Source organism: Salvelinus fontinalis, chromosome 15 (assembly GCF_029448725.1).
Source record: "Salvelinus fontinalis isolate EN_2023a chromosome 15, ASM2944872v1, whole genome shotgun sequence".
NCBI lineage: Eukaryota > Metazoa > Chordata > Actinopteri > Salmoniformes > Salmonidae > Salvelinus > Salvelinus fontinalis.
The window spans coordinates 31,995,296-32,019,743 of NC_074679.1; the positions used below are offsets into that span (position 1 = coordinate 31,995,296).

Genomic DNA, 24,448 nt, shown 5'->3' on the forward strand with positions numbered 1-24,448 from the left:
AAACAAATCAAAACTGGAGAAATGATAACAGACCTACATTCATACAGTTTATTTACTGTGGTCAGATTGCTAATAATCACCCAAATGAAAGCTAGACAGTCCGAGAGCATTGGAAATTCCAAAAACGATGGATAGAGGACAAATTTTTGCTAATTTTGATGGCGGACCTCGTTGAAGACCGAATGCGGGACAAAACTAGTTTGAGGTACCAGGCAACAGTGTTTTAATGGAGTGGGTCGGGGGGAATTGGACAGCACCTCCTGCCATTTCAAAAGGGGCAGGATCAAAGGAGACACGAGGGCCCAGCCATGTGTGAAAGGGTGATGGGAGGCCAAACGGAGAAAGGTGCTTCCAAGAATTGGGGATCCATGTTCCCAGGACTAATCTGTTTTCTCTTCCCTCCTTTTTCCATTGTTGGCCGTTTGATTTCCACAGAAGTGTTGTCATACAAAGGAAGTAAAAGAGGTTTGTGAAGCCTTTCAGTTGTTAGTCATACAAGTGAACAGACATTATTGGGTGCTAATCCTTATGTCAGTTGATTAAAACAATGACTTTACCCATACAACTGAGGCTTCACCTGTAATTAATTTAAAGATACATGCATCTCTTCGGAGAATGGAACGAGTCAGTAACTCAGTGTGTCCAATTGTTGGATGTATTTTTGGATAGCTGCTTCCATCAACCATGAGGCTACTATCAAAACATAACACAGACCAGGGAGATAAGTTTAGTAGAAAGGGTTTATGGGCTAGGCACAGTGCCTAATACAGATATGTTTTGTCTGCACTAGAGAACAATGAGGATTGTGAAGTGAAAAAAAAACATGGTGAAGGTCAGGAGCTTCTCACGGACATACGAATGCACACAGATCAAACTGCATACACCACAAAATCACACCATTTTTCACGCAACAGACATTACACATTGTATACTTTCATAGCAGCTCCACCAACATATCTTCATCACTGAGTTACAGGTCAGGTCACTTTTGTATCACAACCTCTTGATTCCCAGACGGTAACAAAGTTTCATTCTATTATAAAATTAGGTTGGGAAATGGCTGTTAGAAAAGACATTACTCTTTTGACTTCGGGCTACTTAATCTCAGTATTTTCCCTGAGAGTAGTTCAGTTACCACTGCCTCTACCTCAGTAGTGCTCACTGCCTCTACTCCCTCCCCTGCCTCTACTCCCTCCTCTGCCTCTAAATCCGCCCCTCCCTCTAAATCCGCCCCTACCTCTACCCCTGCCTCTCTCACTCGACAGGTGTCCAGCGGACCTCCTCAGCTTCTTCCTCTCCTCGTGGTGATCACGCTCCGCCTGCTGCTGCCGCTGTTGCTGCTCCGACTGAAGGAGATAATTGAGAAAGGACAGGCAGAGAGCGAAAGGAGAAAGAGATACTTTTAATTAGAGTATGATTTAAGCTGCAATATATAACTGTTTGGGCAACCTGACCCAATTCACATATAAATGTGTGTTATAGATCTGTCATTCTCATTGAAAGCAAGTATAAGAAGCGGTAGATCTGTTCTATGTGCGCTATTTCTATGCTTCCCGATCTTAAGTTTTGTTTTTACGTCTTTTACTTTCGGGTTTATACACCTTCAAACAGCTGAAAATGCAATATTTCTGGTTATGGAAATTATATTTCACAGCAGTTTAGATACAGAGCTGCCAACTCCAACGCATTGGCCATGAGACACTCATTTGACCCACTGCGTGGGTCATTTGACCCACGCATTGAAAAGTACTACTTTCATTTTTCAACTGTGCTCCAAATCGTTTTGAAATCGGAGCATCTTCGCCTGAAATTTAACATCATTGTCCTGTCTTACAGCGGCACATTGAAGCATATGATTGGCGATTGGATGCATGGTATAAAGAAACGCCCCTCAAGATTAGAGCGGAGGTGAATGGAGAGAGAACAGTCTCCCCTGCGTTTTTAAAAATGTAAAAAGAGAACCACGGTTTTGTTTGCCGTTACTCCCGTCCCCATTTCAGAATACAGCCTTGACAGCATGTACTAAAGTCAATTTACTCCACACTTGCATTAGTCCCCTGTTTTGGTGATTGGCATTTAGGCTGTGACAACGACAAGGCAGCACCACAGACCTACAGTATGTTTTAGCAGGGAAGTTTGGTAGGGTGACCTGATTTGGAACTATGAAAGAAATTTTGTCAAACAGATTTTGAACCAAAAAAGTAAAACTTTTAATTCTACATATACAAATAATTTGGGTAGAGTGTAGGGGCAGATTTATGCAATCTTGTCTTCAGTAGATTTTATTAGCTATTTACTTAATTTAGTCTGATCAGTGGAACAATTGTCATTCTTAACGATGGGCTAAAATATAGGGTAATTACTGTGCTTCATCAAGAACACTACTGCTATTCCCCACACTTGTTTTATTATTCCACTTCTTCACAATTCTGCCACTGTAAACACATTTTAAATCTGATATGCCTACTTCTGTGTTTGAAAATGAATTATATGAGGCTATGTATTTTTTTGCAGCTATTTAAGTCATCCAATGCTTATTTGTATATTACATGCTTATTAAATTACATTTTAGTATTGTGCACATGCTAGGCAGAGATGGTAGGGGGACTCACAACTCAAACAGTTGAGTAAGATGATGGCAAGGACCTTCAACTAGTAGGCATAAACCACCTGAATATTGATATTCATTACATTTTTCTTCAAGGTTTGGTGATTTTAAGAAATGTATTGTTATAACATTAACATTTTCAAACACCCAGCACTTGCGAAACATAGATCAGGGATGGCCACCCCACCTGGAGAGCAAGCAGGATTTTCTTCCAGTCCTATTTTAAAGATAGTTCACCCAAATTACAAAACATAAAGTGTTTGTGTCCTTACCTTGAAAGCAGTCTATGGACAAACAGACTGCAATCTATAATTTGGTTACCCACTGCCATCAACCATTAATAGTGGTAACAATCCCTGGTAGGTGTCGTATACAACTTTCCACCCGAGAACAGGGGTCAATCCCGGTTTCCAACCTTCCCACTGTTTCTAGCATTTGCCTGTCTCCCTATCTCATTTTCATTACTGAATAAAGTGTCAAACCACCTAAAAAATGTTACAGCAAATATTAGCATACTTTACATTTCATCCCCCTAAAATCTCAAAGTAGCAAATTCGTAAAATTTTGAGTGTTCATTTAATGTTCAATGCATCCTGAATACACCTAATTTTCCACCCTGGTCATAGGCCTAAGCCATGTCAAAATACGCAGAATTGCAGGAAATTAGCTTTAAAACAGTAACATTTTCCTGGGGTAGGAATCAATCCCCTGTCTAGATCCCCAATCCCCAGTCTAGAGATTGTGCCAGGGGCAAATCTAACTCCAAGATATCTTCAAAAGTTGGCTGCCCTGTAGATGGATTCTGTACACTGTACTTGCTTGTTTTGTCACAAACTGAAATTAGGCGAACTATTACAATTTTAGCAACCAAGAAATGGCGGAGCGATTTCTGCATAGTGCATCTTTAAGCGATCTTCTGCAAAACAATTATAGCTTTCTCTTAACAGACCTGTAATCAACATTGACCCCCAGCTCACTGAGTATAATCTATAACGGTGCCTGTAGAAGAGGAACAATGTCACAGAAAATGGCATGTTTTGATCATGGCCATTTGTTTGACTGTTGTTTTGACTTTGAATTTTTATTAACACAGTCGCCCGACTGATTCTTGTATCATCACCCTTCTAATTATCACTTGAGTTGCATGGACATTGCAGGGTTTCAAATCAATATCATTGGTTTTGCATGAGACACTGATGGTGCAAGGGGATTTACCTAGCAGACAGACTCAGTCTCTGCATGTGAGGGAGCCTTGGCCAAACTTAGCTTGGCCTTGCACCATCAGTGTCTCATGCAAAACCAATGATATTGATTTGAAACCCTGCAATGTCCATGCAACTCAAGTGATAATTAGAAGGGTGATGATACAAGAGTCAGTCGGGCGACTGTGTTAATAAAAATTCAAAGTCAAAACAACAGTCAAACAAATGGCCATGATCAAAACATGCCATTTTCTGTGACATTGTTCCTCTTCTACAGGCACTGTTATAGATTATACTCAGTGCCTACAAACAGTGTCAACCTTAACCTGTAAATATGTATGTTTGGGAAAACACACAGACTGATGGCGATACAGCGTACTCAGAAAGTATTCACACCCAAAATGTTAAAGTGGAATTATGTTTTAAATTATTTTTTTTAAATGTATAAAAAAATGAAAAACTGAAATGTTTTGAGTTAATAAGTGTTCAACCCCTTTGTTATGGCAAGCCTGAATAAGTTCAGGAGTAAAAATTTGCTTAAGTTATATAAGTCAGCAATGTGTCAAGAAGCAGTGTGGCTTGGCAAGGTCGTGTTTTGGAGGACGCATGGCTCTCGACCTTCACTTCTCCCGAGTCCGTAAGGGAGTTGCAGCGATAGGACAAGACTAACTACCAATTGGATATCACGAAATTGAGGAGAAAAACAAAATGATGAATGGAAGAGGCAAGTGAAAGGGGGAAAAAAAATAAGGAATTTGTTTGTCAGCCCTGTATTAAAGACCAAAATTGGCTAAAGAAAATTGTGTTTCATTTAAGGAACAAAAAAATGGACCGCTGTGCCATATAGATTTCAAAATAGTTGGGAAGAGATTTGATGTACTGATTCCATGGCACATGGTTTACGAACTGAAACGCAAAACAATGACAAACTCTGTTACTGTATCGAGGATCAGCAGAAATCCAGATCCGTAGTTTGAAAAGACATGACTGTGGAGGTAGCATATGTTGAAGGCAAATTATACATTTGTTGTTTCTTTCAGTGGCTTATTATGTAATGATGTCATAATGACTTACCTTCTTGAGGGTGAAGGTGAGCTGTTTGCTGCCAACAGCTGTGTCAGCCACGTTTACTGTTCCAGAACGTTCCTCCAGCTTCAGACGCTCCTCCAGGGATGCTCTAGTAGACACATAACATGTCAATACGGGACACATGGGCAGGTCTATCACCAGCATACACACAATACAATGGTGATGAAATGCAGTACCTATAAATGGGGAGAAAAGAGTACTTAAATATCCTACTCAAGTAGAAGTACTGTTACTTTAATGACATTTTTCGCTCATTTAAAAAGTACTCAGAGTAAAAGCAATGGAGTTACTTTTCAAATAAAAACATTAACAAATTATAATTTAAAAAAGGCACTTGAGCCAACAATTTAAAAAAATATGCTGCAGTGAATTCCTTGTATGTTTTCTGTGTTGGGAGTAGGGTGCACTACAGAAACCTTGTGCTTTTTCTGTGTTGGGAGTAGGGTGCACTACAGAAACCTTGTCCGTTTTCTGTGTTGGGAGTAGGGTGCACTACAGAAACCTTGTCCGTTTTCTGTGTTGGGAGTAGGGTGCACTACAGAAACTGCTCTATTAACATTGTCTTCTTTCACTCAAAACTTCAATAATTGCTTTTTAATGAGTTTGAAGCACAAGTAGAGGGTGTGTTACATAATGGGAAGAAAACCTTGAGACACCCTTCCTGTATTTGGAGCCTTCCTATATTTGACCCTTGTCCTAATTTTTCTTGCTACATGTGTCCACCTGTCAAGACAGTAATGGATGTGACAGACTCTCAGGCCAGGCCACACATTTCTGTCTGCTGTAGAGAGCTCAGTACAGTCAGGCACCTGAGACAGTCACACAGGCCCACACGTTTCCCTGCTAATCGTTGTAGTGGCAAAAAAAATACTTATAAACTAGGGCTACACAATGAATCAAATTCACATCAAAATCGCAATAGAGGCATGTGCAATATCCAGATCGCAAGAGATCCATGTAGATGCAATATTTTGAAACATTTCAGCCGCGTGTAACATCCGTTTTAATAGTTCCCCCTCCTCGCTGTTAGATCAAATCAAATATTATTTGTCACATGTGCCAAATACAACAGGTGAAATTACCGTGAAATGCTTACTTACAAGCCCTTAACCAACAATGCAGAGGAAGATAATATATTCTAACTAATCAAAAAAAAAAATAACAATAATATAACAACAACGACGCTATATACAGGGGGTACGGGTTAGTTTAGGTAATTGAGGTCATATGTACACTGAACAAAACTATACACCTAAGTTTGTCCCATGTTTCATGAGCTGAAATAAAAAAATGCCTAAAATTTTCCATACGCACAAAAAGCTTATTTCTCTTAAATGTTGTGAACAAATTTGTTTACATCCCTGTCAGTGAGCATTTCTCATTAACCAAGACAGGTGTGGCATAAGAAGGTGATTAAACAGCATGATCATTAGACAGATGCATCTTGTGCTGGGGACAATAAAAGGCCACTTTAAAATGTACAGTTGTGTCACACAACACCACAGATGTCTCAAGTTTTGAGGGAGCGTGCAATTGGCATGCTGACTGCAGGAGTGTCCACCAGAGCTGTCGCCGGAGAATTGTATGTTTATTTCTCTACCATAAGCTGCCTCCAACGTCGTTTTAGAGAATTTGGCAGGATGTCGAACCGCCCTCATAAACAAAGACCACGTATAACCACTCTACCCCAGGACCCCCACATCTGGCTTCCTCACTTGTGGGATCGTTTGAGGGGGGGGTGTTGCTGAGGAGTATTTTTATCTGTAATAATGCCCTTTTGTGCAGAAAAACTAATTCTGATTGGTTGGGCCTGGCTCCCCAGTGGGTGTGCCTGGCTGCCAAGTGAGTGGGCCTATGCCCTCCAAGGCCCACCCATGGCTGCACCCCTGCCCAGTTAATTTATTTCAATTGACCGATTTCCTAATATGGACTGTAACTCAGTGAAATCGTTGCATTTATATTTTTGTTCAATATACATGTACAGTTGAAGTCTGAAGTTTACATACACTTAGGTCAGAGTCATTAAAACTCGTTTTTCAACCACTCCACCAATGTCTTGTTAACAAACTATAGTTTTGGCAAGTCGGTTAGGACATCTACTTTGTGCATGACACACAGTAATTTTCCCAATAATTGTTTACAGACAGATTATTTCACTTATAATTCACTGTATCACAATTCCAGTGGGTCAGAAGTTTACATACACTAAGTTGACTGTGCCACAAAACAGCTAGGAAAATTCCAGAAAATTATGTCATGGCTTTAGAAGCTTCTGATAGGCTAATTGACATCATTTGAGTCAATTGGAGCTGTACCTGTGGATGTATTTCAAGGCCTACCTTCAAACTGATTGCCTCTTTGCTTGACATCATGGGAAAATCAAAAGAAATCAGCCAAGACCTCAGAAAAACAATTGTAGACCTCCACAAGTCTGGTTCATCCTTGGGAGCAATTTCCACTTTCATCTGTACAAACAATAGTACGCAAGTATAAACAACATGGGACGAAGCCGTCATACCGCTCAGGAAGGAGACGCATTCTGTCTCTTAGAGATGAACGTACTTTGGTGCGAAAAGTGCAAATCAATCCCAGAACAACAGCAAAGGACCTTGTGAAGATGTTGGAGGAAACAGTTACAAAAGTGTCTATATCCACAGTAAAACAAGTCCTATATTGACATAACCTGTATGGCCGCTCAGCAAGGAAGAAGCCACTGCTCTAAAACCGCCATAAAAAAGCCAGACTACAGTTTGCAACTGCACATGGAGACAAAGATTAAAGACAAGCTAAAGCTTGGTCGCAAATGGGTTTTCCCAAATGGACAATGACCCCAAGCATACTTCCAAAGTTGTGGCAAAATGGCTTAAGGACAACGAAGTCAAGGTATTGGAGTGGCCATCACAAAGCCCTGACCTCAATCCCATCGAAATTTGTGGGCAGAACTGAAAAAACGTGTGCGAGCAAGGAGACCTACAAACCTGACTCTGTTAAACCAGCTCTGTCATGAGGAATGGGCCAAGATTCACCCAACTTATTGTGGAAAGCTTGTGGAAGGCTACCAGAAACGTTTGACCCAAGTTAAACAATTTAAAGGCAATGCTACCAAATACTAATCGACTGTATGTAAACTTCTGACCCACTGGGATTGTGATGAAAGAAATAAAAGCTGAAATAAATCACTAATATTATTCTGACATTTCACATTCTTTAAATAAAGTGTAATCCTAACTAACCTAAGACAGTGAATTTTTACTATGATTAAATGTCAGGAATTGTGAAAAACTGAGTTTAAATGTATTTTGCTAAGGTGTCCCTAAACTTAAACTGTAGGTAGGGGTAATAAACAGCGAGTACAACCAGTGTAAAAAAAGGGGGTCAATGCAAATAGTACGGGTGGCCATTTGATTTACTGTTCACAGGTCTTATGGCTTGGCGGTAGAAGCTGTTAAGGAGCCTTTTGGACCTAGACTTGGCGCTTAGGTATCGCTAGCCGTGCGGTAGCAGAGACAACAGTCGATGACTTGGCTGGCTGGAGTCTGACAATTTTTAGGGCCTTCCTCGGGCACCGCCTGATATAGAGGCCCTGGATGGCAGGAAACTTGGCCCCAGCGATGTACTCGGCCATACGCACTACCTTCTGTAGCACCTTGCGGACGGATGCCGAACCGTTGCCATACCAGGCGGTGATGAAATCAGTCCGGATGCTCTCGATGGTGCAGCTGTATATTTTTGTTGATTCACTAAAAGTTTGCATGAGGTTCTGTTAGGTCAAATGCAGTCAACTTTGCTTTTTAATGTGTCATTCTATTTCTATGATTCCAACAGTTCACCTAAGTGTTTTGATCTAAACTCAGCAAAAAAATAAATGTCCTCTCACTGTCAACTGTGATTATTTTCAGCAAACTTAACATGTGTAAATAGTTGTATGAACATAACAATATTCAACAACAACTGAGACAAACTGAACAAGTTCCACAGACATGTGACTAACAGAAATGGAATAATGTGTCCCTGAACAAAGAGGGGGTCAAAATCAAAAGTAACAGTCAGTATCTGGTGTGGACACCAGCTGAATTAAGTACTGCAGTGCATCTCCTCCTCATGGACTGCACCAGATTTTCCAGTTCTTGCTGTGAAATATTACCCCAGTCTTCCATCAAGGCACCTGCAAGTTCCCGGACATTTCTGGGGGGGAATGGCCCTAGGCCTCACCCCCCGTCCAACAGGTCCCAGACGTGCTCAATGGGATTGAGATCCGGGCTCTTCGCTGGCCATGGCAGAACACTGACATTCCTGTCTTGCAGGAAATCACGCACAGAAGGAGCAGTATGGCTGGTGGCATTGTCATGCTGGAGGGTCATGTCAGGATGAGCCTGCAGGAAGGGTACCACATGAGGGAGGTGTTGTCTTCACTGTAATGCACAGCGTTGAGATTGCCTACAATGACAACAAGCTCAGTCCGATGATGCTGTGATGCACCGCCCCCAGACCATGACAGACCCTCCACCTCCAAATCAATCCTGCTCCAGAGTACCGGCCTCGGTGTAACGCTCATTCCCTCGACGATAAATGCGAATCCGACCATCACCCCATGCGAGACAAAACCGCGACTCGTCAGTGAAGAACACTTTTTGCCAGTCCTGTCTGGTCCAGCGACGGTGGGTTTGTGCCCATAGGCGACGTTGTTGACGGTGATGTCTGGTGAGGACCTGCCTTACAACAGGCCTACAAGCCCTCAGTCCAGCCTCTCTCAGCCTATTGCGGACAGTCTGAGTACTGATGGAGGGATTGTGCGTTCCTGGTGTAACTCTGGCAGTTGTTGTTGCAATCCTGTACCTGTCCCGCAGGTGTGATGTTTGGATGTACCGATCCTGTGCAGGTGTTGTTACACGTGGTCTGCCACTGCGAGGATGATCAGCTGTCCGTCCTGTCTCCCTGTGGCGCTGTCTTAGGTGTCTCACAGTACAGACATTGCAATTTATTGCCCTGGCCTCGTCTGCAGTCCTCATGCCTCCTTGCAGCATGCCTAAGGCACATTCACACAGATGAGCAGGGACCCTGGGCATCTTTCTTTTGGTGTTTTTCAGAGTCAGTAGAAAGCCTCTTTAGTGTCCTAAGTTTTCATAACTGACCTTAATTGCCTACCGTCTGTAAGCTGTTAGTGTCTTAACGACCGTTCCACAGGTGCATGCTCATTAATTGTTTATGGTTCATTTAACAAGCATGGGAAACAGTGTTTAAACCCTTTACAATGAAGATCTGTGAAGTAATTTGGATTTTTACGACTTATCTTTGAAAGACAGGGTCCTGAAAAAGGGATGTTTCTTTTAATGCTGAGTTTATCTCACACGTCAAATCGCAATTGCAATATCTGATAAAAAACATATTTGTTTCCAATATCGTGCAGCCCTATCATATACTCCATGTGCCAAGTCCATGTGAGGGGTGATTTATTTCTGCTGAATGACAGTAACAATGGGAAAATCTATATCATTTGATGCAATCGCTGTAGTACTCTGTGGCATCTATTCAAAATATTATGGTTCAGAGGTTGTTCGTAGAGACTAGAGAACATCACCAGAAGCTCACTTGAAAAAAATAAAAAATAAAAATGTACTCACTTCTGCAATTTCTGCTTGCGCGCCACGTCCCCGAAGCTGCGGAACTCCTCACCAGCCTTGATCTGGAAGAAGCGGGGCTGCTGACCTTGTTTCCTGCCCTGGGCATGGTTCTGGGTGGAGTCCTGGTCCAGCAGGGTGGTATTGCGGTCCTGCTGCTTCCTCTCCTGCCGCCTGCGGTCCCTCCCCTCCTCATATATGAGGCGCCGCTGCTCCCTGACCTCGTCCACCCAGCTTTTATCATCATCAGAACTCTCGTCTGAGCTGTCACGCCCCTCTGGTTCCTCCTCTTCCTGGTCTGCCTTCGCCTGCAGAGGAAGAAGAGGTAGGGGTGGCATTGTAGAATTAGAAAAGGTAGAAAGATTGTTCACACTGAAAGTCACATTCCATAGTGGGTGTCAAACTTCAGTAGGGGTAGTAAGCTAGCTATCTAGCATCGTTACATTTTCGGCGTCTGTGGCCTGCTTGGCTAGCAGCCGCAGCTTCTTCCTCCTCTTCTGGCCCACTTTGGACACGATGGGGTTGAGCAGGCGGAACTCCTCACTCTGCTCCTCCACCTGGTAGTCTGGGTTCTCAAACATCACCTGGAAACGCTCGTCGCTAAGGATGCTGGGTAGAGCCTGGCCGAGGGGCAGAGAGAGGGAGAGAAAGGATTTGATTGACAGCTTAGGCAGCTGACATTCGCTCGATGAGTATATTTCAGATATACATACCAGTTTCCTATAGATTACCTTAGAACCAAAACTATATAAACCCAGCCTACAGCTCAGAAGTCTTCATCAATTGTAGACCAGACCAGTAGTATTGAACTGTGTGTGCAGGTACATGTGCTCCTACCTTGCCCTTCTTCTTCCTGGCAGACAGTTCTGCCTCGTCGTCTCCCTCCTCCATCAGTTTGAGAGCCAGCTCCTTGTTCACCTTGGGCAGCTTCTGTCTCAGCAACATAGAACATTCATACAACAAACAATATATTAGCTATAAAGTTGAAGTCGGAAGTTTACATACACTTTAGCCAAATACCGTTAGACTCAGTTTTTCACAATTCCTGACATTTAATCCTAGTATAAATTCCCTGTCTTAGGTCAGTTAGTATCACCACTATTTTAAGAATGTGAAATGTCAGAATAGTAGAGAATTATTTCTTTCATCACATTCCCAGTGGGTCAGAGGTTTACATACACTCAATTAGTATTTGGTAGCATTACCTTAAATTGTTTAACTTGGGTCAAACGTTTCTTGTAGCCTTCCACAAGCTTCCCACAATAAGTTGGGTGAATTTTGGCCCATTCCTCCTGACAGAGCTGGTGTAACTGAGTCAGGCTTGTAGGTCTCCTTGCTCGCACACGCTTTTTCAGTTCTGCCCACAAATGTTCTATAGGATTGAGGTCAGGGCTTTGTGATGGCCACTCCAATACCTTGACTTTGTTGTCCTTAAGCCATTTGCCACAACTTTGGAAGTATGCTTGGGGGTCATTGTCCATTTGGAAGACCCATTTGCGACCAAGCTTTAACTTCCTGACTGATGTCTTGAGATGTTGCTTCAATATATCCACATAATTTCCTTTCCTCATGATGCCATCTATTTTGTGAAGTGCACCAGTCCCTCCTCCTGCAGCAAAGCACCCCAACAACATGCTGCCGCCACCCCCGTGCTTCACGGTTGGGATGGTGTTCTTCGGCTTGCAAGCCTCCCCCTTTTTCCTCCAAACATAACGATGGTCATTATGGCCAAACAGTAATATTTTTGTTTCATCAGACCAAAGGACATTTCTCCAAAAAGTACGATCTTTGTCCCCATGTGCAGTTGCAAACCGTAGTCTGGCTTTTTTATGGCGGTTTTGGAGCATTGGCTTCTTCCTTGCTGAGTGGCCTTTCAGGTAATGTCGATATAGGCCTCGTTTTACTGTGTATATAGATACTTCTGTAACTGTTTCCTCCAGCATCTTTACAATGTCCTTTGCTGTTGTTCTGGGAATGATTTGCACGTCTCCTTCCTGAGCGGTATGATGGCTGCATGGTCCCATGGTGTTTATACTTGCGTACTATTGTTAGTACAGATGAACGTGGTACCTTCAGGCATTTGGAAATTGCTCCCAAGGATGAACCAGACTTGTGGAGGTCTACAATTTTTTGGGCTGATTTCTTTGCATTTTCCCATGATGTCAAGCAAAAAGGCAAGAGTTTGAAGGTAGGCCTTGAAATACATCCACAACTACACCTCCAATTGACTCAAATGATGTCAATTAGCCTATCAGAAGCTTCTAAAGCCATGACATCATTTTCTGGAATTTTCCAAGCAGTTTTAAGGCACAGCAAACTTACATGCTGACCAGACCGGACACGTCGCGTGTGCCAGCGTTGCAAAATACATTTTGAAATCCATGTTATTCAATTATTGCACCCACACTGCTCGCGCGCGTCACAGAGCGTCTGCGTTGCCAAAGGCTAAAATAGAAGTCATTCCTATTTCTGACGCAGGTCGCGCTGCAAGTCCTGCCTCTCCCATCTCCTCATTGGTTTATAGAAGCAGGTACCCACGTGCCATCTCCTCATTGGTTAAACCCACGTGGGTGATTGAAAGACGAACTGTTTTGCCGGTCGTCGTGTTAATACTATGAAAGTTTAGATGCCAATCCCCATATAAGTTCAAAGATGAAAAGGCCTGGAAGGAGGAGAGATGACTAGAAACGATTCGGTTGACCGTTTTATGTGTGGACTAATTGTCGGAGTAGAGGACCTTGTACATTTCAGGTAAAATAACAACTCAATGTTTATATCCCAGGACAAATTAGCTAGTAACAGCAAGCTAGCTAGATAGTACAAATTAGCTAGCATGTGCAAGCTAGCTAAATTGCCATACATGTTTAATGCTTTTCGACCTGTCCCCTAATTGGTTCAGAGTTTGTTTTGATATTTTAACCTGCGTGTCGGGATCGCGTTTGGTGTGGGGGGACAAAATAAATGTATGCGCGATGGCGCACGCGCGCAGCCGGTTTGGGTTCCGTGTTAGTGTAGTGTATACTTCTGTCCCACTGGAATTGTGATACAGTGAATTATAAGTGAAATAATCTGTTTGTTAACAATTGTTGGAAAAATTACTGTGTGTCATGCACAAAGTAGATGTCCTAACCGACTTGCCAAAACTATATTTTGTTAACAAGACATTTGTGGAGTGGTTGAAAAACGAGTTAATGACTCCAACCTAAGTGTATGTAATCGTCCGACTTCAACTGTATATACACTCCTTAGAAAACATAATTTTTCACCATATCCAGTCTGTCTGAATGTATGTTTTTAACAGTCAGACAGAGTATGATATCCCACCTTGATTTGTACTCTCTGGGCCCTGGACTCTTCTATCTTCTGACGAATCTTGTCCTTGCGGTACTCCTCATAGGCAAACGGATTGGCCATGGTCTTCACCTGGACAAATCACACAAAATATATTTAAAACACAAAACACAAACTCTGTAACATCAACAATCAACTAAGAATATGCAGTTAGACACACATCTACACAACCTACCTTGTGGTAGAGTCTGATGTCCATGAAGAAGCCGTGCATGTATGCCCGCAGGAGAGCAGATCCCACCAGGTGAGACAAACCTATGGTTGAACACAACATTATACATTATATGTACCGTAATTGCTGGACTATTAAGCGCACCTGAATATAAGCCGCACCCACTGAATTTAAAAAAAAATATGTATTTTGTACATAAATAAGCCGCACATGTCTATAAGCCGCAGGTGCCTACCGGTACATTGAAACAAATTAACTTTACACAGCTTTTAAAGGAAACACGGCTTGTAATAAAAATAAATAGGCTTTTTAAACGAAACACGGCTTGTAACAAATAAATAGGCCTTTAAACGAAACACGGCTTGTAACAAAAATAAATAGGCTTTAACGAAACACGGCTTGTAACAAACATTTAAAAAAATAGCAGTAAACAGTAGCCTACCAAGAAAGTTATTGGTCACTATCTTCCTCCTGTGCACTGAAACCACTGAAGTCATCTCCTTTGGTGTCGGAGTTGAATAGCCTCAGAATTGCTTCATCCGATGTTGGATCGTTTTCATTGTCGCTCTCGTCACTTTCATCCGGGGGCAAATCCCCCCCTGAGCTCATGCTGGCCTCTTCAATACGCAGCAGTCCAGCCTTTCGAAACCCGTTGATGATAGTGTTTTTTTTTTTTTTTTTTTGACGATGCTCCACGCTGTCAGGACCCACTGGCAGACTTGACCATAAGTTGCTCTTCGCATGCGGCCCGTTTTAGTGAAGGATTTCTCCCCACTTGTCATCCAAGCCTCATTTTCTAGTTCGGGCCATCTGCTTTTCTTTCCTCTGAAAGCTTTTGTTGTCTTTTTGCACTGAGTCAGTTTCTCACGCTGCTGTTTCCAACGTCTTATCATCGACTCATTAAGGCCAAGCTCCCGTGCAGCAGCTCTATTTCCTTTTCCAACAGCCAGATCGATCGCCTTCAAATTGAAAGCTGCATCATATGCATTTCTGTAACGGTCGGCGTAATCCTCCTCCCCGGACGAGAAGGATCAGACCAATATGCGGAGTGGTTTGTGTCCATGATTATTTATTAACCAAATAAACGGAACACTAACGAAACAAAATGACAAAAGAGAAACGACCCGACAAACAGTCCCGTGTGGCACGAATACAGACACGAGATACAACACGAGATACAAAAAGTATGATTCTCAATCAGGGACAACGATTTACAGCTGCCTCTGATTGAGAATCATACCCGGCCAAACACAAACAACCCGACATAGGAAAATAACACATGGACAACCCACCCCAACTCACGCCCTGACCAACCAAATAAATACAAGAAAAAGGAAAAACAGGTCAGGAACGTGACAATTTCTCCGTGTCTTTGCCATGATGAGGGTGACAAAATGACTACCGTAATCAGAATTATGGGAAGTTTGAGCGCGCTCGATTTACGTCACATTATGTGTTTTTTGGCGGCATGAATCTTGTGAAAGCGGGAAAAATCCATAAATTAGCCGCGTCATTGTATAAACCGCAAGGTTCAAAGCGTGGGGAAAAAGTAGCGGCTTATAGTCCGGAAATTACGGTACATGAAATGTACATATTTGCATAACATGAGTAAACAGCTACATTATTCTTTTGTATAATGATTGTTGATTTATATATTTTATTTACAGTATCTCCATATTCAACCTCCCTGGGGCAGGCTACATGTCACCTGAAACTAAAATACTAGTGCTCTTCCAAATTGGTGACGTGCATTGCCAAGCCCAGTAATGAGTATTAATTAAAGAGATAGTTCACCCAAACGACTAAATTACACATTGATTTTCTTACCCTGTAAGCCAGGGATGTCAAACTCATTCCATGGAGGGCCTAGTGTCTGCAGGTTCTTGTTTTTCCCTTTCAATTAAGCCTTAGACAACCAGGTGTGGGGAGTTCCTTTGTTTTTATTTCCCTGGCACAGTTTCCAAATGCTAACGTTTTAGCAGTTGCGGCAAAAACCCCATTCATGTCATGGTACCGATATTAGCATTTTTCACGCATCATGTCCAAATCATCTGAAAGTATCTAAAATTGATTGTGAAGCTCAACGACATCACTTATAGATGATTTGAACATGATGCGCGTAAAATGCTAATATCGGTACCATGACATGAATGGGATTTATTACCAGGAACAGTGCCAGGGAAACTAAACCAAAGCATGGATTGCTGTCATACCTTGTCCATAGACCGCTTCCAAAAGTGGTATTCAACCTTTTTCAGTGGGGGGACAATTTCTTTTGCCAGAAATTGTGTCAACCCCACCACAAATCTAGTGTTGTAAATGTTGATTTTCACATCAACAAATAACCTTCAATTCAGTACATATTAATCTCTTATCAAAATTAAGAGAAGCAATACATTAATTTACTTAATGAAATTGTATTTTGCAAATGTATCTTTGTCAAAAACGTTTGTATATTGTCCCATAAAATAATCTGTACTGTTAATTTTTGGTTCCCCCGCCCCCCAAAAATAAACTTTTATTTAAATTTGGTGGCCCCGCACTGGCTTACAGGGTAAGGAAACTAATGTCATTTTGTAATTTGGGTGAACTATCCCTTTAACTTTGAGACACAGCCCATTGGAATGTGCTGTAAGAAAATGGCATTTGACTACAGATATCTGCAGACATCTGCTTCTTTCAACAGGCTGGTTGTTCCCATTTAAACTGACACGTTCAGGACAGTAGGGAACATAGGGTAGGCATATACTTAGCAAAGTGGGTTTTACGATCATTAAGCTTTTACTTCATATTACAGACTTTAATAATCAATTGTATGCTAAAGAAAAAACGTTTTTTCAACAGGACTGTAGCGAAAGCTTGTTTCATTTAGTGCTAGATTCGGCTAACATTGACCTTTCAGCCATTTGGCAAGACGCCTTATGAGAGCATTTAGATAAAGTTTTGTAACATCAGTCTCCAGCCACAATTCTTTAAGCTCTGAATGAAGTTGAGTTAGTGACTGCCATGAGGCTTTTTAGTCTCTCCTTAGTTTCATTCCAGAAGACCACTTTAATTCAGGAATGTGTGGGAGTTGTGGCACGCAAGGACCAGGGTTGGCTAGGTTACTTTGTAAGTGTAATCCGTTACAGTTAGTAGTTACCTGTCCAAAATTGTAATCAGTAACGTAACTTTTTGATTACCCAAACTCAGTAAGGTTATCTGATTAATTTCCGTTACTTTTGGATTACTTTCCTTTTAAGAGGCATTAGAAGACAAAAAGGATCCATCAAACGTATATGGTGTGTCATCATAGTGCTCTCTGACTTGTGGTCAGACTTGCTCAGGTGGAACAAACTTAATCTCGTGCCTATTTTTAATGCTGAATTGAATGTCACTGAGAAAGCATTTAGAAGTAATCCAAGAAGTAATAATCTAGTATTTCAAAAGTGTTTGTTATCTAATTACAATATTTTTGCTGGTAATGGAACGTATAACTAGGCAAGTCAGTTAAGAACTCTTATTTACAATGACAGCCTACACTGGCCAGATTACAGTTAGCTGTTTTGTAATCGGATTACATGTAACTCCCCAACCCTGGCAAGGACTGTGTGTGTGTGTGGTAAAAAGATAGAACCCCCCTTTCCCCAGAAATCTCACTATCCGGCTGGCAGCCTGTCTGTTACATAACAAGGACATTTCACAGCTGCAGTGAACTGAACTCCCCTTCCCCCTAATCTACTCCACCCCTCTCGCCCTCCCTCTCTCTCTATCATCCTCCCACTCTCACCCTCCCTCTCTATCACCCTCCTTTTATTCCTCCCCAACCAACTGAATTTCTCGTCCTTGTCATTTGATCTCTTTAGTGCTAACCCAAGCATTCCTGTTCTTTCAACCCTTCTGTTCACCACCCCTTTATCTCTAACTATGCCTTATTCCATTGCTTAATTTCTCTCTCCATTCCGCCAGTGTTTCCCCTACCGTTCATTTTTAGGAGGGACTTGTAAACCGGGCTGTTGTGTTGCCTCAATATGCCTAAATTCAAAATGGTCTCCACTGAATGGCAAGTGTAGTGCAGACAGCCCTGGAAGTTTCCCTAGGACCTGTCGGCCTAAAAGAACTTGAATGCTCGATTCAATAGGCACTTGTATTTCTGGAGATCTTAGATGAACAAATATCCACCCCCCTCTCACCTAGGGCTGGGGCGGTAGTGACATTTTGTCAGCTGGTGATTGTCAAGAAAATAACTGCCGGTCTCACGGTAATTGACCATTAATTAACAAACACATCTAACATCTCCTGGTTTCCATGAACAGCCTACAAGACACTGATGCAGACCTTTGGAAAATCTAAATTTTTAAGTCTAATAAATCAATCTAATACAAGTCTAATAAATCAATCTAATATAGCCTACACTAACACAATAAATCCATTATTTATTGTAGACAGGTCTAAAGAAACATGATATGATGGAAATGTAGTCTATTTCAGAAGAACAAAATAGCATACTCTCGAGCCATACTTCATTTAGCAGACAAGATTTGCTTAGAATTCCATGGCATTATTTTACAGTATGAAGAAAACAATTGAACATAGCTGAATAAAATAGAAAGGATATTTTCTCCAAACGATTTGAGGGAGTGAGCATATGCAGCTATTCTGTGTTGAGTGGTTAACAAAGAAACAGGTCCTCCTATATGCTTAATGACTTAAATGTAAATGTAAATTAGAGTTATTTATGCAACCTTAGTTGTGATACAAACATTAGGCTATACATTTAGATTTTTAATACATTATAAGGCTGCATGATGTGAATAATGATGATTTGAAAAAAGTCGCATGAAAGGCTCTGCTTTATCTTTTGCGCAGGGTGCACACACTTCATCAGTTTCTCATTCATAATTTGACAAGCATTTGATAATGCCTCAAATTTCCCGGCAGCATCCCCTTTGTGTGGCCGTAATACACCCCCCCCCCCCCCCAAATCCATGCCTTTTACAGCCAGTGGTCGTTGTGCCTGTGGGCTGAATATAATAATACCCTTCTCCAGGCTGCATGCTCCGAAGAACCTCTCACTCACATGGCTCTCTCAGATAGTCCCTTCGGAAAGTATTCAGACACCTTAAATCTTTCCACATTTTGTTACGTTACAGCCTTATTCTAAAATTTATTAAAATATATATATATATATTTAATTTTTTTCTCTCTCATACACACATATATATATATTTATCATACATCTACACACAATACCTAATAAAAACAAAACGAAAAATGTTTTTTAGAAATGTTTGCAAATATTTTAAAATAAGAACAGAAATACCTTATTTACATAAGTATTCAGACCCTTTGCTATGAGACTCGAAATTGAGCTCAGGTGCATCCTGTTTCCATTGAGATGTTTCTACAACTTGATTGGAGTCCACCTGTGCTAAATTCAATTATTTGGACATGATTTGGAAAGGCACACATCTGTCTATATAAGATCCCACAGTTGATAGTGTATGTCAGAGCAAAACACAAGCCATGAGGTCAAGAGAATTGTCCGTAGAAATCAGACAGGATTGTGTCGAGGCATAGAACTTGGGAAGGGTACAAAAACATTTCTGCAGCATTGAAGGTCCCCAAGAACACAGTGGCCTCTATCATTCTTAAATGGAAGAAGTTTGGAACCACCAAGACTCTTCCTAGAGCTGGCCGCCTGGCCAAACTGAGCAATCAGGGGAGAAGGGCCTTAGTCACGAAGGTGACAGAGATCCAGAGTTACTCTGTGGAAATGGGAGAACCTTCCAGAAGAACAACCATCTCTGAAGCACTCCAACAAACAGGCCTTAATGGTAAAGTGGCAAGACGGAAGCCACCCCACAGTAAAAGGCACATGACAGCCTGCTTGGAGTTTGCCAAAAGGCACCTAAAGGACTCTCAGACCATGAGAAACAAGATTCTCTGGTCTGATGAAACCAAGATTGAACTCTTTGGACTGAATGCCAAGTGTCACATCTGGAAGAAACCTGGCACCATCCCTACGGTGGGGCATGGTGGTGGCAGGGTCGTGCTGTGCGGATGTTTTTCAGCGGCAGGGACTGGGAGAAAAGTCAGGATCAAGGGAAAGATGAACGGAGCAAAGTACAGAGAGATCCTTGATGAAAACCTGCTCCAGAGCACTCAGGACCTCAAACGGGGGTGAAGGTTAACCTTCCAACAGGACAACAACCCTAAGCACACAGCCAAGACAACGCAGGGGTGGCTTCGGGACAAGTCTCTGAATGTACTTGAGTGGCCGAGCCAGAGTCCGAACGAATATCTCGGGAGAGACCTGAAAATAGCTGTGCAGCGACACTCCCCATCCAACCTGACGGAGCTTGAGAGGATCTGCAGAGAAGAATGGGAGAAACTCCCCAAATACAGGTGTGCCAAACTTGTAGCGTCATACCCAAGAAGACTTGAGGCTGTAATCGCTGCCAAACATTTACTTATGTAAATGTAATATTTCATATTCATTTATTTTTGTACTGTTTTTGCTTTGTTGTTATGGGGTATTGTATGTAGATTGATGAGGGGGAAAAACGCTCATCCAGTTTAGAATAAGGCTGTAACAAAACAACATTTGGAAAAGGGAAGGGGTCTGAATACTCTCCGAATGCACTGTATCTCAATTCTTATTAGCCAATATCCATCACGTGATCGGGTCCTTCTCACAGGCTACAAGTGAAGACAGACACATCGGGGAAGCAACTGCGGGTGTCTTTATCGAATTCTGAGGCGCATATTGAAGATGTTGGAAGAACTGTCCACATTTACTCTTCGTCAGCCAACAAGATGAGTAGGCCTAACAAACAGCAAAAACACTCGCTTATGTCAATCTACTATCCCCCATAGTACAAAAGTTGACTTTTCTATTCTGTGGGAGAAAGAAATATTCAAACATAGTCTTTTAGACATGATAGATCCCAAATGAATTCAACCACTAGAATCAAAATCCTTCTAAAAACAACAGCGCTGACGCAACAAATCAGAACAATTAGCTTAAAAAGTTTAAAACTATTAGGCTATTTCTTCACATTATACGGCAGTAGGCGATAAGTGTGAATGTTCCAAAATGCAATCTATTAGCGGGAAAACACCATTCTCAAAACTGACTGCAAATGTGATTATACATGTAATGCTTTAATTATAAAGAAGCATTTTTATGGTGAAAATAATCTTCCCCAAACTTGAAACCCACGTTGAGTTTGTATGCCAATTAGGCTCTACACCCCCTGGTAAAGCGGATTAATGTGCATAATTTTAAGAAGTTATTTGGCTACTTTAGTTGTGATACAAACCTTATCAAAACATATAGGCCTATGGGCTAGGCTACATGAGGTGTGCGATTATTATTTTTGAAAGTCGGGGAAAAAGGCAGTTTCTTGCCTTACTGCACACAAGCTGGGCATTATTCACAAGTGATAATATATCATTCACAACTGATAAGCTAATATTGTCACCCAGACTATTCTTGATATGATCTTGTCTTTACATATACCAAATAATATGTGTGAATTTGTTTGGATTTAGAATGGACCATTATCATGCACCAGTCTCGAAGCAGGGGCAGGGGAAAAAATACATGTCATCTATGCACTTAACAGCCCTACTCTCACCCAGGTTCTCCAGGTCCTTGCGGGTGACAAACTTGTAGTCATCGTAGACGGTACTCTCAGGGCTCTCCTCCAGCTCCTCTGTCAGGTTGTCCAGGAAGGAGCACCAGCGAGGAGCAGGTCCCAGTGCCTACACAGGGACAACATGGAGGGGAGGAAGGAGAGAAAAGAACAAGGGATGTAGTGAAGGAGGGACAAGGAATGAAGAACAAGGAACATTTGAAGAATTCTAATTCAATATATTTATCATTTCACTGCGCTGAGGGCTGGTAAGGGAAGTAGGTGTTGGCATCATTCCAGTTGGCTAGGTGTAGTTTCTGCCATGTTGCTTGCACCTATCCAATCCTCTCAGGGCTCTGAGGATGAGTAGACAAGGATTGAATGAGTCTTATCAGATTGAAATCACCCCATTATCGTAAGATAATTTAATGCCACTGGGTTCAATCCAAACTGAGTTCTGTCCTATCAAATCGGAGTTCAAAGTCTACGTAATGTCCCCTTCCTCAGTGTAATCATTGAAGAGCAAATGGCTAATGTTAACTTCCAAACTTTGCCCTACTGTAATGTAGGCAGCTAGGGAGGCATGTGTTGGAGGCCTTTGTACACCAGTTGAAAAACCAGGGAGAAAGGAGCTCTCTGGAACTGGAATAATATTCCTGCCTCAAATTCACGAATGATAGATTAGATGAGTAAACCAAACAAGGTGACAACGTTGTGTTATATTTGAAGTTACCATTGATGTTCATACCATACCCGAGCGAAAAATGTAGCTATTTATTCAGAGCAGTTTGAGCACTGCTATGTGAATGCTTGATATCAGCCTTCATTTTCTGCAGAACTATTCCAAAACTCCAATAACCAAAAATAGAATGTGTTTGCTGTTAACAGATGAACGCAATATTTCCGAAGTTCAGTATAAGCTCTTTGTAGCCCCCAACACACGCTATTTAAGACCTTGTTTTCTGTAGCTCACCACCACAATGATCTAATCAGTGGTTGATGAATGGGACCAGAAACTAATCGCGTCAGGGTTACCACATGATCTTTCTATACAGAGACTACATTACATTACAGTACACACATCAACTTCCTAAAGAGACTACTTGACCGTAGAAACACACACATTAACTTTCTAACGAGACTAATCTAATTTTTTATTTTTTTTAACAATGTACAAACACTTTTCCTATAAGAACTGAAAAGCTGGTATAGGGGTAGGCACAAGGCCAGCTGTTGCTGAAGAACATTCACATTTCAACAAGGGTACTTTCTAGGTAAAACCCAGTGGGAGGTTTTCTATGAATAATGCCCTTTATAGTGTTTTTTTGCAGACCATAAAAACACCAGCCAAATGGGGATGTTGTAAACACTAAACTGAACAAATGAAAGTCTCAAACACTCAAGACCTCAAAACAGAGATCGTCCTTTCGTGCCTTCTCTATACTGCCTTGGTCGATTTGGTTTCAATTCACACCATGGAGTAACTCTATCTCATGGGAAAATGTACCTTTCAAACCAAACATGCACACCGAGGCATGTAAAACTAGCAGTTAAACCAAACTGTCAAATGAGCCCGAGGGAGTGCAAGGGTGGTAGAACTCACAGGGATATAGAATGTATTCATCTTGGGGTCTTCATTGGCAGTGAACAGCATACCTGTAAAGTTAGGAGAGAAAAATAAAAGATGTGAATGAGTGAGATGAGCTAACGAAACAACCAGATCCCTTTCCCCATACTGAAGTTAGGATGGTTATAAACTAAGGTTATGCGGAACTGTACAAAAAAGCTCATTGTCTGCTGGTTTTGTTTGACTCTAGTTACAAGCCTAACTGCATGAACATGCAGAAAGTAAAGCCCACATAAACATAGGGTGACTATAGTAGGTATGCAGGCAGTAGACTACACAGAGTCAAATAGGAAATAGCAAAACCCTTGCTGGATTTTTAAATGTTAAAATGTGTGTAACCATTACTGACAAAAGCCTGGCTTGCTCCCATCTTCATCTTCCTTTGACAACAAATCATCCATGCAAATGGTTGTGCGGATTTGCTATTTACGTGAAATTACAGCAATTACATCGTGAATGAGCGTCTTAAACAGTTTAACTCAAGTGCTCACTAAAGATTGCTGTAATTAGGCATAATTGCTGGTAGAGAAGCTGTCAATGGATAGAGTTGCAGTCTTATTTCAAAAGCAAAGTCCAAGCCATCTCACAAAGAAGCATATCCTTGGGGCAGAAGTGTTTAGGACTTGTTAATGAGGTCACTTGGCACCATCTAGTGGTAGTTGAGCATACTGGTAACTGACTACCAAGCAGATAAGAGTGCCTGTAGTGTAGGTCAACCCTCCAAGTTAAAATCGGTACAGAAGCAATGTTAAGTGTATCTGGCTCATTGCTCATAGAATGGACCAGTCTTTCTGAGGTGATTCTCACCAGAACCAGGATAGATGCACACGTCGTTGATGTTCGTCTGGGGCTCAATGGAGGAGAACACTTTCCCCTGGGGTGAAACAGACCAAAGATATGGTTAGAATATATGTTCTAGCACTGTGATAGTTAGTTAGTGGTCTCTCATCAACCAAGTGTACAATGACACAGACATTTTTACCATAAAAAATGCAAAGGCGTTTCCAAAAAATGACCACAACATTTAATTTTGAATACTTAATTCAAAGTGCGTTTGGAATAGTGCAGATGACAATGTTCTAAACCTGCAAAAATCATCTTCGCTGGTATCTGTAACCAACAGATGTATATCTATATTCCCAGTCATGTGAAGTCCATAGAC

The 24,448-nt window shown here is 41.6% G+C and overlaps 1 protein-coding gene across 1 annotated transcript in view; it reads right to left on the bottom strand.

Annotated features, from left to right (window-relative positions):
- Positions 1–722: 722 nt before the first annotated feature.
- Positions 723–24,448, bottom strand: part of nol10 (nucleolar protein 10) — a 42,634-nt gene continuing 18,908 nt past the window's right edge. Inside the window, exons 12-21 of the mRNA XM_055863444.1 lie at positions 24,094–24,160; positions 23,263–23,315; positions 21,663–21,789; positions 14,044–14,123; positions 13,842–13,940; positions 11,355–11,447; positions 10,961–11,137; positions 10,521–10,825; positions 4,885–4,987; positions 723–1,346 (exon numbers count right to left, since the gene is read on the bottom strand). Coding sequence (XP_055719419.1) covers positions 1,149–1,346; positions 4,885–4,987; positions 10,521–10,825; positions 10,961–11,137; positions 11,355–11,447; positions 13,842–13,940; positions 14,044–14,123; positions 21,663–21,789; positions 23,263–23,315; positions 24,094–24,160 — 1,302 coding nt within the window. The 3' untranslated portion in view covers positions 723–1,148. The remainder of the gene's footprint in view (positions 1,347–4,884; positions 4,988–10,520; positions 10,826–10,960; positions 11,138–11,354; positions 11,448–13,841; positions 13,941–14,043; positions 14,124–21,662; positions 21,790–23,262; positions 23,316–24,093; positions 24,161–24,448) is intronic.